Here is a 16,518-nt window from a genome sequence, read left to right on the forward strand (position 1 = left end):
CCCTATCAGTGTTATAGAGGGTGGACAATTTGAGTTTACCCTGTATAAACTTTATACAGAGTAAAACGGATTTATTTGGGGTTTGGATCCCATTGGGAGCTAGTTGCTGGAGACAGGTGACCTGTTGAGCAGTTTTGGGTTAAAGTCTGCAGCGTTGGGGGTGTGGCCCAGACCTGGGTCTGTGTTTGCAGCTGGCAAGCATGTCTGGCTCAACAAGGCAGGGTTCTGGAGTCCCAAGCTGGAAGGGAAAATGGGCTCAGAGGCAAATTCAGCACGTCAGGTGACAGGGCATTGCAGGTGTTCTCCTCACCCTGGTCGAATGCCTTGTGTGGGTTGTACCTGGGGGGTGCAGGGGTGGAATGAGCCGGGGACGTCTGCCCGTTTGAGTGATCCATAGCAGGCATACGAGGCACTTTTGGGGGAGCCTTGTCCAGGCCTGCCATGGGTCAGCTCTCTCAAACCACCACCCCTGGCAGCGCAAGCCTGACCTTCCAGCCCCCTGCAGGCCTCGCTCTCTGTGTACAGGTTAGCGATCGACACTCCCAAAACCTCTGAGCGTCCCTCGGGAGTGCTCAGCCCGTTCCCCGGAGCACATGCAGAACTGTGACTCTAATCCCACAGGCGCGGTCCACAGCAGCTTGTAAGATTCAATTCAGACCAACCACTCTATTGAGAACACAGCAATTAGATATACAGAAAACAGGAATGAGTTTATTATCAAAGAACAGAGATGCAAGCGAGAGTGAATAAATACTGGTAACACCCATTGTTTCATGTTCTGTGTGTATATAAATCTCCCCATTGTATTTTCCACTGAATGCATCCGATGAAGTGAGCTGGAGCTCACGAAAGCTTATGCTCAAATAAATTGGTTAGTCTCTAAGGTGCCACAAGTCCTCCTTTTCTTTTTGCAAATACTGGAAAGTAATGGTAACATAGGATTTTGTTTTCTAACACTTTCTAGAGCCGGGGTTCTCACAAATTTTTGGCAGCCTCAGAATGAGGCTCTGACAATACTTAACTAACTGTAGGAAAAACAAACAAATAAATTACATGTGCATATTTACATAGGGATTTTTTGCAGACTCAATAATAAATATAAGGTACAGTTGTGTCTTATCTTTACTGGACCTAAACACAGAACAAACCAGTGCTTTGCACAGTCTTGTCTTTTTTGTTGTTCTTTTGCTTTTTTGGTCAAAGGTGGACGGCTGTACAACAATTCTGAACTAAATTTAAAAATGCTTTACATAATAGAAAGGATAATGACTAATAACGAAAGAATGTATCTGCCAATATGTCCAAAGTTTCTTTCACACAAAAAAAAACCCAGTCAACATAGCCCAGTAATAATAATGATAACAGTAACAACAAAATCTGAGCTGTTGCTGTTGTCTTTTCAGCTTGGTTTTTGCATCATTTAACAGCTTGCGCCTCTGAAGCTCACCGTAGTAATTTGGTTCAACTTCCCTTGCACAAGTGCTGTAGGGACGTTGCACGACATACATTTCAATTTGATGAATTTCTCTCTCACACTGCAACTTGTTCAGAAATGGAATCAGATGGCTTCGGAAACACAGGAAACTGCCTTTCCCCCTGGTGCTGAAGTGTTTCTTTTTCTTTCTATGTTTTGCTTTTCTTAGCAGAAGGTCCCAGAGGAGCCACCTGCTGTCACATTCAAGGTCATTTTCTGGCACTAGATTACCTGAAATACTTTCTGATACCCAGTCACATTTTAACTTTTTCACCTCCCTCCCCACCCCCATGAACAATCGCAACCTACCCAAACACCACGCAGTGAGATGGCCCATAGCCACTTACAGAGCTACAATAACATGAGATGTAAACACAGTGGTTAGAGGTCTATAAAATCATGAGTGGTGCAGAGAAAGTGACTAAGGAAAAGCTATTTACTTGTTCCCATAACACAAGAATTAGGGGCCACCAAATGAAATTAATGGGCACCAGGTTTAAAACAAATAAAAGGAAGTTCTTCCTCACACAGCGCACAGTCAACCTGTGGAACTCCTTGCCTGAGGAGGTTGTGAAGGCTAGGACTATAACAGGGTTTAAAAGAGAACTGGATAAATTCATGGAAGTTAAGTCCATGAATGGCTATTAGCTAGGATGGGTAAGGAATGGTGTCCCTAGCCTCTGTTTGTCAGAGGGTGGAGATGGATGGCGGGAGACAGATCACTTGATCATTGCCTGTTAGGTTCACTCCCTCTGGGGCACCTGGCGTTGGCCGCTGTTGGCAGACAGGATACTGGGCTGGATGGACCTTTGCTCTGACCCAGTATGGCCGTTCTTATGTTCTTAGCCAAAGAATACACTTTGTGACTTGAAAGAAAACCACACCTATGTAGCTCAGCTCTGCCGGCATGGTACTATTTAAAAGGGAGCACGCATGAAGATTTATGGCATTTAGAAGACACCTTTAATACTTAACATCTGAGCGATTGTTGGGGCACTTTGGAGGCTCTTGTGGCTGCAAAACAATCAGCTGCTGGCTGCATTTGAGAAATGCTGTTCTGGAGTCTAAATGAACAAGGCCTTCCCTTAGCCACATGCTGGGGAAATGAGGTAAGACTCCTTCTCATGAGATCACTCCCTCTCAGCTGCAGAGAAAAGCTTGACAACGTAACCCTGAGTTTAAAAGGTTCAAAAGCAGATGGCACATACGGAGTTTAAACGAGACACACTTATTGCTTGAGGGCCCCACTGCCTGATTTTGAGATCTTGGCTTGTTCAAGTAGGTGTGAGTTGTATAAGTGTCACTTCTAGGAGTCTCATTTTGAGCCCCTTTCGAGTGCGGTCTCTTTTCCCATCTGTCAAGGTTTCTTCCCCACTTTGAACTCTAAGGTACAAATGTGGGGACCTGCATGAAAACCTCCTAAGCTTACTTTACCAGCTTAGGTTAAAACTTCCCCAAGGTACAAACTATTTGACCCTTGGACTTCCACTGCCACCACCAAACGTTTAACCGGCTTTCTGGGAAAGTGTTGTTTGGAAACGTCTTTCCCCCCAAAATCCTCCCCAAAACCTTGCACCCCACTTCCTGGGGAACGTTTGGTAAAAATCCTCACCAATTTGCATAGGTGACCACAGACCCAAGCCCTTGGATCTTAGAACAATGACAAAAGGATTCAGTTCTTGAAAAGAAACATTTTAATAGAAGAAACAGTAAAAAGAAAAGGATCACCTCTGTAAGATCAGGACGGTAAATACCTTACAGGGTAATTAGATTCAAAACATAGAGAATCCCTCTAGGCAAAACCTTAGGTTACAAAAAGACACACGGACAGGAATATTCATTCTATTCAGCTCAACATATTTTATCAGCCATTTAAAGAAATCATAAGCTAACGCATATCTAGCTAGATTACTTACTAAGTTCTAAGACTCCATTCCTGTTCTGTCCCTGGCAAAAGCCTCACCCAGACAGACACAGACCCCTTTGATGTTCTCCCTCTTTCCAGCTTTTGAAAGTATCTTGTCTCCTCATTGGTCATTTTGGTCAGGTGCCAGCGAGGTTATCCTAGCTTCTTAACCCTTTACAGGTGAAAGGATTTTTCCTCTGGCCAGGAGGGATTTTAAAGGTGTGTACCCTTCCCTTTATATTTATGACACCATCACATACATCTCAGGTTTGCTACAGATCCACCGTCTTCCCATGTAGCACCGTGAGCTGCTGACCCCTTTCTCGTCGTTCAGATACGCGCAGTCACCTCCTCCTCTTAAGTGAAACCTGCCACACAGAAGCCAGGGAGCTGCAGTCAGGCAGAGGCCGGGCATTTCACACCAGTCCCAGCCAGGGGAGCCGTTCTCCACAGTGCAGGCCTGAGTGTGGAGCAGCTACTCTCCCAGCCCCTCAGGAGCAGAGCTCAGGACAGCAGGGGCTTTGCAGAACCGCTGACTGTTCCTGACCCTCTATGCTGAGCAGGCCACAGGGGTGCTGAAGAATGGACAGTCCCCAGCAGGACAGAGAGAATTTGTTAGACTGATTGTCAAAAGGGACCGGCCCTCTAACAAGAGGGGCAGACCATCACCAGAACCAGACGACTGAGCAGGAAAAGCGGGGGACAGGAAGGATCTCGCCTCCTTGAAACACATGGAGCAGAACCAAGATGACACTGAAAGAAGAAATTGCATTCAGGGGTTTCCTTCTCCGTTGATCTATAACTCTTGAGCTTTCCATTGGGCATGGGGGAAAAAGAGAGTGTTGAAGAAGTTCCTTTGTGAAAGCATGTGTTCCTTGTTTGTAACCCTCACATAAGTCTCCCAGAGTTCATCTGGTGTGGAGGGTGGAGCTCTAGGGACAACATGCCTCTCGGGAGATTTGGGAGGGTTCAGCACTGGTTTTGGATCCTACAGCAGCTGATCTGCAGGGTCCCACATCCTAAGGAGCATACCAGACAGGGAGTCTGTACCCCAGGAGAATGCCACAGAGGCTCGAACTCAGGACAGTGTCTGGTAGCTCTTCAGACCCAGTGAGGCTGGAAGCAGGTGGGATCCAAAGGTTGGGTCCAATACAGCAGAATGGGGACTGTCCATTGGGGAGCCCTGACCCAGCGCCAAAAGAGCCTGATTTTTCAAAGTACTGAAGTAACCCAGACCAGAGAAGTGGGGGGGGGTCTCCATCCCCCTCTAATGGCTGGCCTGCAAAAGAGCTTTATCAACCGGGGGGGAGTTTCAGTTAAAGAAGTGGATTCTTTCGCTCCTATGGCAGAGGCTCATGCTTCTACTGCTGAAGTCCCAGGGTTCAAGCAGCGCTGGTTTTGTGATCACACTTGGAGCCCACTGAAACCCATCGCGGGGTGTTGGGCAGCCATCACTACTGTACCCCGTTCCCGTGGGAGCCCCAGGCGTCCAGCACCTGTGAACCGCAGGCTCCTTTAACATCGGTGCCTTGTTGCGGATTCAGAGGCCTCACCAGCCAAGTCACTCAAACCTGCCGGCTGCAATCCCCAGCGGGACCTGCACCTGCCATGCAGTGCTCGGCATGCTGCCCTCTCTAGCAGCCACTGTTAACCTGAGCTCCCTGCTGCCTCCTTTCCCCAGGGGGGGTCAGACACCCCAGGGACCTTGCTGAAGAGGGCTGGGGGAGAACAGCGAGTGTCCCAGCTGAAATCCCAGCGCGCAGCGAGGGCATCTCTGGCTATGGCGGGCTCTGTCTCCGGCCCAGCACCGTGCTGCGGGGAGGAGCTGAGAGTTCAGGGACACGCCGGCTCCCATCGGTCTCCGATACACGCAGGACGCGAACGGACCAGGGTCGTGTCTGGTGGTTTCACTAGCACTGAATGGTGGATCTACCTGAGCTCAAACCGCTCAGACACCAGAATCCCCAAGCCCAGGGAATTAGTCCAGAGGGGTGAGAGAGACTCACAGGTGGTTGAATTTGGTGCCATTGGCCCATTTCCAGGGCTGACCCTGCTCCCTCCAGAGGCCGATCCAGTGGTCATAGACACCCTTATGGCGCAGCAGGAACGCCTTAAAGAAAGCTGAGGGACAGCAGGTATCAGCCCCACCTCCCATGCTCCCCCCCACCGCCCCTCCAGGGCTCTGTGCTGCAGAGAATCCCAGTCACATATTGAAGGGTGCTCAGTTTATTTTCAGGGGGGATTTTCCCCTCCCTCTTGCAAAGCACAAGATCCCCCGGGCAGTCTTAACCCTCCCACCGCACACAGCAGCCCCACCCCGGTGCTCCCAGTCACCCACACCCCAAGTCCCCCTGAGCTGGGGGCAGCTGTTGGGTCTGAGCTCTCTGCAGAGACGGCTCTTCTCACAGAGCAGCCACCGCTCACCCCAGCAAGGCAGGAGGAGGGAGGGAGGCAAGCTGAAGTGGGAGGGGTCAATGTGAAAGGATCCCCTCCTCCCCCGCCTCCTCAGCTGGCTGCTCCTTTCCCATCCCCACAACAGGAGCACTGGCTGGGTTCTCAGTCCCACTCCAGCAGCCAGCAGGCCAGGAGATGCTTGAGCCAGCCCTGCCCTAGACAGAAGCTGTCTCCCTATTTGGGGAGGGGGGCAGCGGAGAATGGGCAATCCCTGTGATCACACACAGACAGTAGGGCCCTGGGCCCAGCCAGGCCTGGCGTTCAGCGGCTGGAAGTTCATTCACTCCGGCCTCCCAGCACGGGAGGGCTCACAGCTGCTCCTCACCCCATGGGGCAGAGCCCAGGTCCTGCTGCAGCAGCCATCCCTGTGCCCAGATTAGTGTCTGGCAACTCGAGAGTCTCTCACCGTTTCCTGCTCACTGTCGATCCCAGCCAGGGAGGCACCCGGGGCAGAGCAGCGGCTTCGGCTGTCGGTCCAGCTCCCTTCCGTCTCTGAGAAATAGTAGCATTTCCCTCGGTATCCCATCCAGCCGTCCGGGCACGAGGGGCTCGCAGGGGGGCACAGATCAGCTGATGAAAGCTGAGAGGTCAGCGCTGAGAATGAGACAGTCACATGGAGGGTAAGAATTGCAACGAGAATTGGGCATTTGACTGGTACAAAAATTGGTCAACTGACCAGTCAAATCTGTCAAAGAGTGGTCAGATATTTTAAAATACCAATTTATCAGAATTGGTTACCTCCCGCCAGGAAGAAAAAAGAGCAAGACGTCATTGTCTCCAGTAGGTTTAGCTTTCGATAGATATGGATCTACCTAATTTTTTAAAAAATGTACTTCACTGAGTTATTTTAGCTCAGAAAAAAAAGGCAAAACAATGAAACCAAGTTCTGGAAAACACCAGTGAGGCTCCAAGACGCAATCCGAAAGGCAGGCTGCCTCCTACCCCCAGGGCTCTCGCTGGAGCATTTGACTGCGGCCAAACAGGCAGTCAATTGACCGGCTTGCCAAGCCCATTGGGACCCCCAGCTGGGGCTGGTCCACTGCAATCAGATGCAGGGGGACGGAGACGTTTGTCACTGTAAATTTGCCTGGCAAGAAGGATTCCAGGGACACTCCCAGCCTGCGAGGGACTGACACAGCTCAGAGCATTTCACCCCAGGCACAAGATCAACAGCTGGACGTTCAACCTAGCAACAAACAGCAGGTGAACAACTGAGAAGAATGTGGGAACTTTCACTCAGGGACATGAAAGCCACAAGGGGGCGCCAGAAACCACAGCCATGGGAAGTGACCTGTTGCACTGTGGGCCAGGAATGATGGAACTTAATTCACCTCCTACCTGCAGACTTTTCTCTCCCCAAACACAGCAGCAAGAAAGGCACTTTCTGGAAGCCCTCACGGCAGTGTAACCCTTTCAGAGCCATGAAAGAGCAGCAGTGGGGTCACCCATAAGTGACACCAAAGAGGATTTGAAAGGCCTGTCTAGTTGAGAGGAGTTGGACTCAAACCCCTCCAGATGTTTTCGAGCACGTCACTTTTGTTTGCACCACAGTAACTCGGTAGCTGGTTTTCAAGCCTTCCCATGTGGCTGGCGCTCAGCGAGGAACAGACACTCTAAGTTGGGAAGAGTTAGGAAACGTGGCAGCGGTGATCAGAAAGCGAGCATGTGTTCACCTCACTCACAAGGCATGTCTGACCCTGTAGATTTCACTGTCCAGTGCACGGTAGCCCACACCCCTGCCCTACTGAACTGAGCAGAGAAGTCAGTGACTAACAGTTGATGGCACAGGCTGTCTCCACCATCCATCTCCAGCTCAGATGCCACATGTTCTGCAGAGCTCCCTGCACCTGCAGGTGTGTAACCAACCTTAAGCTCACAGATTCCCACCTTACACAGCGAGAACCAATGCTGCCCATTGCAACAGCCTGCCATTACAGCAGGGAGCTGGGATTCAGGGCGCATCTGTATCCGAGCAATCTGCACCAGTATAATCACAGTGACGCAGTGACATCAGGGCAAACACCTCCTGGAGATGCGCTGGAGCAGTGCGGCTCGCTCTGGTAACTTCCTGCAGCAAACTGCACCAAGGCAAGCTCCTTTGTGCACCAGTGAGTGCGTCTGCTTTAGCGGTTTGCACCAATTCAACTACACGGACGTCATGACATCGGCACAGAGGATTCCTAATGCAGACGGACCTGGATTCAATCCCCTCTGCCAGCTGCTAAACCCTCCTGGGGCCCAGTGATCGGATCCCAGGACAATAGAGAAATCCCACCCCCGACATTCCCCAGCACGCCCTGCCCCTGACAATGGGGGGATACAACAGGGTTCATGTTCACCGCAAACAGACGCCCTCTGCATGAGCACACGCTGTCTGTGCAGCCCGGGGGAGTGAATGGTGCTAAGGGACCCTTCATGGCCAAGCTCAGCGATTGGGGAGTTTCCACACTGCGCTGGTGGAGGGGTCTTGACTTAATTCTATGGCTCATTTCAATAACATGGCAGCACCTGCCGCCCGGCCACAGGCGTGACCTGAAGATCCAGGAAGGCCAAGCTGGTAACCTCAGAGTAACACAGGGAAGGCAAAGAGCTCAGGGTTGCACTGCATCCTGTCCCACTGGACACCCTGGTCAGGGACTGCTTCATGGCGCGTGGCAAAGGTGACTTGGGTCCAAAGTGCTCAGAGATGGGCTGGGGGGGCTAATGTCAGTCAGATCGTCCTGACACAGAGAGTGCCCAGGTGCAGGGGTCTGGGAGGAAGATCCCCCAGGAATCCTCTGCCCCAGGGGCAGAAGCCGGACAGGCCGGGAGGAGAGAGTGAGTGTGGCAGGTCACGGGGGAATGGGATGGGCGGAGATCATAGATGGAGGGGAAGGGAGCGGGGCGGAAGCTGGGAACTCACCTGCCAGAGCAATGATGGCAGCAATCAACGCAGACCATACAACTATCACTGCAACCACAACTCTACAGGTTGGACTTTTCTTGCAGTTCCAAGGAGGGTCTGAAACAGAAAGACCCGTCAGGCAGGGCTGGGAGGACACGTCTCACTGACAGCACCGGGGCTGGAGCTGCCCTGCAACATGCACCGTTCTTGTCTAGTTTTTGTAAAGCTCTCCAACACCACTTTCTACAAACCATTACCCTCTGATCCCACTGAGGGTTTCCAAAAGTTAGTGCCTGTCTCACCCACCGCAACCTGCAAGGTCTCGTGCCAGCAAAGGGAAGCTGCTCCCAGATCTGGAGCTGCATTCGCATGTCCTGAGGGCTGTCCTGCACCATGGTCACTACGGGCAGGTAGGTCATCAACCTCATCTCTGTCCCAGCTGCAGGATGGCCTCTGGTTCCTGCTCCCTCAGGCACCTGGAGATACTGAAAAAGGGGTGGGGTTGGCAGAACAGGAGAACACCCCATGAGGTTAAGAAATGGCAGTGAGAGCCTTTTCCCTCCCTGGGAGATTATGGTGTCCCTCTGTGGGGACTCCCTTCCTGGCAGATGCTAGTGAGCTATTGAAAGAGCTCAGCCTGTTTAGATTATAAAAAAGATTGGGTGGTGACATCATTGAAGTGTTGAAGTGACTTCATGGAGAGAAAATATTGGGTATTAAAGGGCTCATTAATCTATCAGAGAAAAGCATAACAAGACCCAGTGGCTGGAAACTCAAAAGAGACCAATTCGTATTAGAAAGAGGGCACACATATTCAACAGTGAGGACGAATCACCAAAGGAAGAAACTAGAAAGGGAAGTGGTGGGAATTCCCCACCTCTTGATGTCTTCTAATGAAGACTAGATGCCTTTCTGGAACGTGTGTAGTCAAAAATTAGCTCCTATGCTGTACAGAAAGCATGTGATATGCAGGGGGTCAGATGACACGCTCTAATGGTCTCTTCTGTCCATAAAGTCTGCTAATTGATGAAAAATGAGCAAGCATGGGGAGAAGCCTCTGATGTTTTACTGTGTTCGGCTTGAGCCCACAATGAACGCTCATTGAGAGGGGTGATCCAGGGGAAGCAGCTCAAACATCCAATGTGGCTGGACAGGGGCAGGACATCAGCACTGCAGGGGAGGGGTGGGTGTGGCAGTGACATCACAAGGGCCTTTGGCAGGACCTCAGCCTATTGGACAAAGGTGGTAGGGAGGCGATGACCTCACAGAGAGATCTTGACATCAGCCAGGCAGGACAGGGGTGCAGGACAGGGGCCACCTCGGAGATCCCTGTGGCTTTGCTTCAGCACGTCTCCTTCTCGAGGTCTCTCCTAGAGGACTGAGAGAGCATTCACTTTCACATTCGTGAGCGCAAGGAGGACCCTCTTTGGAGTTTTCTCCTTTTCTTTTAGTGGATTTGCTCGAAAACAGACGTCCCTGTATAGAAGGTAAGAGCCTCGGAGAGGTTTGGAACCTGTTCAGTCTGATCCATCAGGTGTCGGCTGATTTTTAGGAATGGAAAACACTAGATTGCGGGGGCAGTATTTTATTTCCGACCTAGGATTTTGTCCCTTAGAATTACTGGGGACATTGGGGTTTCTCCTTTTTGTTTTCCCTTTTCCTCTGTCCCTCCTACCTTTCTCTTCTTGCTTCCTTTGTCCTTTTCCTCTGCTCTCCTCCCACCACCAGGAGCTCTGTGTGTGGAGCGGGGTCCGGGGGGGTTGTGGGAGGCCCTCACAGAGAGGTGAGACTGGACTAGTGCTCCGAGAGTGATCCCCTCGGTGGTGACCGGGGCCATTCTTTGGGCTATTTAATGAGAACCCTTAGCCTCCCACCCCTCAAAGTCTCAACCTTGATTGGCTGAGGAGGGGGCTATTGACAGGGAGGAAACTCTGGTCTTTGTTGTTCTCTTTTATGACCAAGCAAATAAGTCGCAATCAGTTATACGTTTGACCAATGTGGATGCTGCTCTCCATTCATTGTCTCGGAGCAGTTCATGATCCTCTCGAACATTCCAGTTCTTCTGAAATAATTGCTGAATAATTACTATGAACAATTGTTGGTCTGTAGCTCATTTGAGAGCAATTCTGCTACTGACTGGCTGCATCAGCTAAGACAAGTCCCTGCTCCTTTCTCAGCCTTCGTTTCTCCTTCTGTCAAGAATGAATAACAATCCTCTCCCACTTACGTCACCATGGGTGGATGCTGGGGATCCACTGAACAGTGTCACTCGGAGCAGTGCAGACTAGGGGGTGTCCTATCACACTGAGCCATATCAGATTATAACCTAATATTCAATTTGATTTGTATTTTATTGTTTTGAAATTGTGAAAAGCAGCAACTACTTAGCTCAGAGTGAAGCATCTCATCCAATTTTCTAGAGCATAGTGTCTCCCCTTTGTGTATGACGAGACAGTTGAATGCACTGTGACGGACAGGAGATGCTCTTGTTTTGCAAACAGATATTTTTGCAAAGAATTTTCATCCTACTTGTTATGATTTCAAGAAACAAAGTGGTTTCGTTTGAATGGATTTTCTGACAGAAAAAGGTTTCCATGAAAATGTTCACCCCTTATTTCCTGGGCCTTATCCCTGCCTCTGGGGGGTTGTTGTCTGTTAGTTAGAACAGGAATCAGGACAGTTGTCTTCTCTTTCTGGCTCCGTCACCGCTTCGCTGTGTGACACCTTGGGTAGGTCCAATGGGAACAGGGTCAATTCTCTAACTCCAGGCAGCAGGAAGCCTGGGTGAGATAAGGGATGTTAAGGCCATCTGCGAAGGAGAAAGGGATGTTTCCAGGTGTTGAATGTCAAGAACTCTAAACTTTGCTAAAATGGATAGTCTCGAGAAACAAGAACTAGTTGGGGCCAAACTTTAACCATTGTCTTCTATAAAGCCCATTCAGGAATGTGAGTCCCAGAGAGCCATAGAGAGGGGGAGCAACTTGCCCAAAGTCCCACAGATCAAGAGGCAGCAATGGAAACAGGAGTGACACTCTCTCTCAAAGGCAGGGGGACCAGACATTAGGGCCTGGTTGCAATTGCCAGCTGTGGGAGGGAGTGTGCGGCAGTGGTGAGTGAAGGGGTCCATCCATGGCTCTGACACTCGGTGTGACCCTGTGGTCGTAGCTGAGGCCCGTTTGCCGTCAGTAGGGTTGGGGTCCCATGGCTACAGCCCAGTGGGTTTGGGAGGCTCCAGGAAGGTGAGTAAAGTGCTGGGATGTCAGGATCCCGGAGGCGCTGTCACCTCCGCCCTAGGGCCGTGTTCTGCACCCCCTGCTGCTGGCTGAGTTTCTCCGTCCCTTGGCAATCAGACAGACTCTTGTTTTCACAGCCAGTCGATCGCCCTCGTGTCATCACCCTGCCTGCTGGCTGGGCAGGGTAACTCCTGAGGTCACCACCCTCTCCAGCCTGCCTTGGGCTTGGAGAGTGAGGAGGAGGGTGAGGGACGTCTGCTGACCCTGAACATCCGCCATCCATTGTACCATCACTGAGAGCACGTGAGTGGCATTCGGGTTCCTCGGTGTGTTCCCCTCTCTGTCTGGGGGAGAGACTATCTCCAAAGGGGGATTTCATTTGCAAACAGCCCCCAAGAGCCCCTCACTCTTAGGCCAGGCAGGGGCTTCTCCAGAGCCGTCTCCAGTGTGTTTGGAAAGGTTCCAGCAATGGGGCTTCCCAGCCCTTCCCCTCCCAGCCCTTCCCTCCCAACCCTTCCCCAGGCTGAGAGTCTCTGAGGTGAGCCAGACCCTGTGAGCTGCTGAGCCTGGAAATCAATGGGGAATGAGGAGGGCTCTGTGCTTCCTGTGCCGAGGGCCTTTGTGACTTTGATGTGAGGAATGATTTCCCAGGAGAAGTCCGGACTCCTGGCTTCTGTTCCTTCTCTAGCCTGGGTGGGAGAGTGGCCTGGGACGACAGGAGGGGACTGCTTCTCCAGAGTAACCGATGGTCTTTGGGACTGACCTCATTGCTGGAAAAGGATGAGACTTCCTGGCTATTGCAGCAGGGATTACGAGGGGGAACGTTGGGAGCGGATCATGCAATGAACTCCTGCCCGTGTGTGTAGATGGCATTCCCTGCACTCCTGTGCGGGCAGAGGGGGCGGCTGTGGTTGGAGGAGGGAGGAGGAGGGACGGAAAAGGCCCAGGAGTGAAAGGCTGCCTTGAGCCCAGTCTCACCCCTGCTCCCCGCTCGGTTCCAGGATGGCCAGGCTCCTGCGGATGTTGCGGAGGAAGGCTCTGCAGGTGGCCCCAGAGCCTGAGGGAAGCAGCTGCCGTCTTCCCAAGGGGCAGAGCAACCCCTGCATCCCTGCTGGCGGGGAAGCAGGTCCCATCCAGGCCAGACGGCGGAAGTGCCCGGCCTTCTGGAAAAGGACCCCGGCTCCCGGCGCAGGCGCCGAGCTGGGAGAGGCTCCGACCAGGCCCCAATGGAGCTGGCCCAGGCTGCGGTTTCGCAGACAGGACCCAGCCCAGGAGGGGCGCCGGGCAGGGTGGCTCTGGGGCTTGTTGTGTGGGCAGCAGCGGCCCCAGGAGCCCAGACCTCGTTCCCATCAGGAGGCATCGCCCTGCCCGGTCTCTGAGGACCTTCCAGCCCCTGCAGGCCAGGAGGGGGAAGGTCCCTGTCCCAGCACCGGCAGCTCAGCCTGGGACAGCGGCAGCACCTGGGCATCTGGCAGCAGCCAGGCCAATGGAGGCCACTGCTTTGTTCCAGGTGAGGAGCCGGGCTGGGCTCCGGGAGGGCTGAGGACGGGATGTGAACACCCTGGGCCCAGATGCTCTCCCAGGGATACGGGGGGGGGGTCCCAGCCCAGGTGTCTGGCCTGAGCCCCGCGAACCCCACGGACAGCAGCAGCCATCACACAGCTGCCCCTTCCGCACGGGGACCTGGGGGTGGGGGCATGAAGAGCTGCTGCCACTTTGGTCCTTGCTGCTCCAGGGCCGGGGGAATCGGCACCTCCCCTGGAGTCCTGGCCAGTGGAGGGGGGGTTCTTCTCTGGGCTTCTGCAGCTGTTGGGGGCTGAAGGCATCCCTGAGAGGGAGGTTTGGGGCCCCATCTGCCCTGGGTGCCTGAGGTGGGAAGGGGGGTCTTGAATCCTGCTCTGCCCACCACGCCCCTGTCCTTCCCTCCCTGGTGCAGGGACCCCCCTGGATTCGGAGCAGGAGGAAGGGGTGGACGTGGCCAAAGATGAAGCTGCTCTCAAGGTCATCCGAGAGCAGCTCCAGTGCAGAGATAAGGTACAAATGTTCCCCACTGGGCTGGAACCAAGATTGCCCTGCCCCTTCCCAGGATCCCCACCCCCTGCCGAGGGTCTTGTGCCTCCTGATCCACCACCCCCAATGGGACCCTTTTACATCCATGATGTGGGACCCCCAAGATGGGGGTGTCCCACAACAGCCAAAGTCATCTCCCCCCACAGGCACTGTCCCAGTTCCTGATCCTGCTTGTGTAGGAGTGGTGGGGGATTTGGACAATAGGCGGGTCCCCACAATCCCCCATTGAGGCCTGAGCCCTGGAGCTGGTGTGGGTGGGGCAGGAAGGTCCCTCATTAACAGGTTCTCTCTCGCTATACCCCACTCCCGGTGGGTACAGGATGAGGGGCAGCAGCTCCTGTTCCTTCAGGCCATCTACCCCGCATGTCTGGCTGCACGGGAGAGAGGGGAGGACACGCTGGAGCCGCGCTGCTGCAAGGCGGCTGTGGTGAAGAGGATTGTGGTGAGTGAGACACGCCATACGGCAGCTGGAGGGAGGGGGAGAATTGTGGGGCTGGAGGGCAGCTGAGAGTGGGGGACAAGGAATCTCATGGTCCCAGCTCAGTCGTCGGGATGGGGCTGAATGGGGGCAGTTTTGACAGGGAGGAGGAGAGAAGGGGATTGGGAGTGAGCTGGGCAGGAATCCGAGAAGGGGGACAAGTCGGATGGGCAGGAAGGAATTGGAGGAGCGGGAGGTGGTGGGGGATCCTGCTGGCCATGTGGGGCACTGGCTGTGTCATCTCCTCACTGGGAGGCGTCAGTCGGGCCTGAATCTCACACGCTCCTTTGTCTCTTTCACGTCTCACAGGAACTCATCGAGGAGCTTCCCGATGACTCGTCACCCAGCGCCGTCCTCGCCCACTCCCTGGCTGCAGTGGGCTACCTCTGGTACTGAGACAGCCCCACCCCCCCACCCTGCCGGCTCCCCTCACCCCAGTGCTGCTCAGGCCCAAGGCTGGGAGTCACCGTCACTGTCCCTCCCAAGTCACCTCCCAAGAGTGGCGTCTCTGGCAGAGATGGTGGGGTGGGGAGGGTCACTCTCTCCTGGCAGGGCTCTTCTTTTCACTCCCATAACATGACAGGGGCCTTGGGGAGGGGCTCACTCCCGGGCTCCGATACAGGAGGGGCAGCAGGCTCCAGGGAACAGCAGCTATTCCTGTCCTGCCACTGTCTGTCTGGGACACCTTGGCCTTGTCATTCCCTAGCGAAGTGCCTCAGTTTCCATTCTCGCCAGCCTGTGCCTCTATCCCTGTGGCTTGGTGTCTGTCTTGGCGACAGTCCCACCCAGTACTGCACAGTCTAATACCAGCTCCTCTCTCTTGCCAGCACCATGAAACCTGCCCTGGAGCCAGCCCTAGAGACCCACCTCTTGCGAGCTGCCCTTCACTCCGTCTTCACCCTGGGCACGGAGAAGGACACCACCGGCATCCAGGTACCTCCTCCTCCATCCTCCTCCTGTTCCAGAGTAGTCCTTGGTCCCTACTCCCTTGATTCGCTGGAGCTCCAGATTTAGGGGTGGGGTAGCGGAGATGGAACAAGCTGCAGGGTTGGATCCTTCCCTCCAGCAGGGAAGAGATTACCCCTCCCTGGGGGATTTCTTTCTTTCTTTCTTTCTTTCTTTCTTTCTTTCTTTCTTTCTTTCTTTCTTTCTTTCTTTCTTTCTTTCTTTCCTAAGCCGTGTTTGGCCCAGAAGCCCAGGTTCCATCCATAGCAACTTGGCTGTTTCCTACTCTTCTGCCTACAAGGCCCTCTGCAGAGACCTGCTAAGCTCATGGATTAAAGGTCCAGGGGTCATCAATTCTTGCAAATTGCCTGCAGTGGGATGTGAAGGAGAGAGGCCAGGAGATGTGTTTGGGAGTCTCCCCAGTGCTTCCCAGAGACCCCTCTTCCCATCCTGTGGCAGGTGTAGGCCCAGGTTCCCTAACTCTGACCCATGCTTTACAGACTCTGCACAAAGTCATCCCAGAGGTCCAGGATGCCATGCTGGGGAACCTGCTGGCAGAGTCCCCAGACACAGACAGGCTCCACTTCATCTTGGAGGTGAGCCCCATTTCACCGTAACTCTTTGGGGGACTGGTAAGGAGAAACTGGAAGATCCATTTTCTACTCTGTCCTCCTAGCTGGGTCCCCAGTGGGCCGTCCTTGGTTGGTGGGTGAGTGCAATGTAGTGTCAGGTCCTTCCTTCTTGAGGAACAGAGGAAGGAGCTGGGACTCCAAGCCAGAGCTCTGCCTGGTTCTGCTGAGCACTAAGCACAGGGCTCCTGGCTGTCTTGGGGAGAGAGAGTCTGAAAATCCACCCTTCCCCCTCCCCTCCAACACACAGAGCCCATGAGATTAGGGAGCTAGTTCTCAGAGAAGAGGCACATGCTCCTTCCTAGAGAAACAGGAGGGCCCCAGGGAATCAGCCCTTCCCTCTGATCTGCTCTGAAATTCCTGGGGGGATTGTGCTCTCAGTCACTCCCTACTTCCCCCCAAGGATTTGCATAGCAGGGAAGGGCCGAGGGTTCAGTCTTCTTTC

The 16,518-nt window shown here is 53.4% G+C and overlaps 2 protein-coding genes across 6 annotated transcripts in view; both read right to left on the bottom strand.

Moving 5' to 3' along the window:
- LOC140898275 (butyrophilin-like protein 2) overlaps positions 1-16,518 on the bottom strand; it is a 1,102,357-nt gene that overhangs the window by 827,314 nt on the left and 258,525 nt on the right. The gene's annotated exons all lie outside the window — the stretch shown is intronic.
- LOC140897994 (C-type lectin domain family 2 member D-like) lies at positions 1,927-8,916 on the bottom strand. Its single transcript, XM_073311361.1, has 6 exons — positions 8,883-8,916; positions 8,737-8,835; positions 6,241-6,428; positions 5,387-5,490; positions 3,631-3,748; positions 1,927-2,828 (listed from the first exon to the last, which is right to left on the bottom strand). Exons 1-6 carry the CDS (start codon positions 8,914-8,916, stop codon positions 2,790-2,792), a joined length of 582 nt encoding a protein of 193 aa, XP_073167462.1. The 3' UTR covers positions 1,927-2,789.

Source organism: Lepidochelys kempii, chromosome 14 (assembly GCF_965140265.1).
Source record: "Lepidochelys kempii isolate rLepKem1 chromosome 14, rLepKem1.hap2, whole genome shotgun sequence".
NCBI lineage: Eukaryota > Metazoa > Chordata > Testudines > Cheloniidae > Lepidochelys > Lepidochelys kempii.

Coding starts and splice junctions, on each gene's coding strand:
- LOC140897994 (XM_073311361.1), bottom strand. CDS start 8,916: ATGTTGCAGGGCAGCTCCAGCCCCGGTGCTGTCA. Junction 6,429..8,736: donor TGCCATCATTGCTCTGGCAG/GTGAGTTCCCAG, acceptor TCTCATTCTCAG/CGCTGACCTCTCAGCTTTCA. Junction 2,829..3,630: donor AACCTGAGATGTATGTGATG/GTGTCATAAATA, acceptor AAACCTTGACAG/ATGGGAAAAGAGACCGCACT.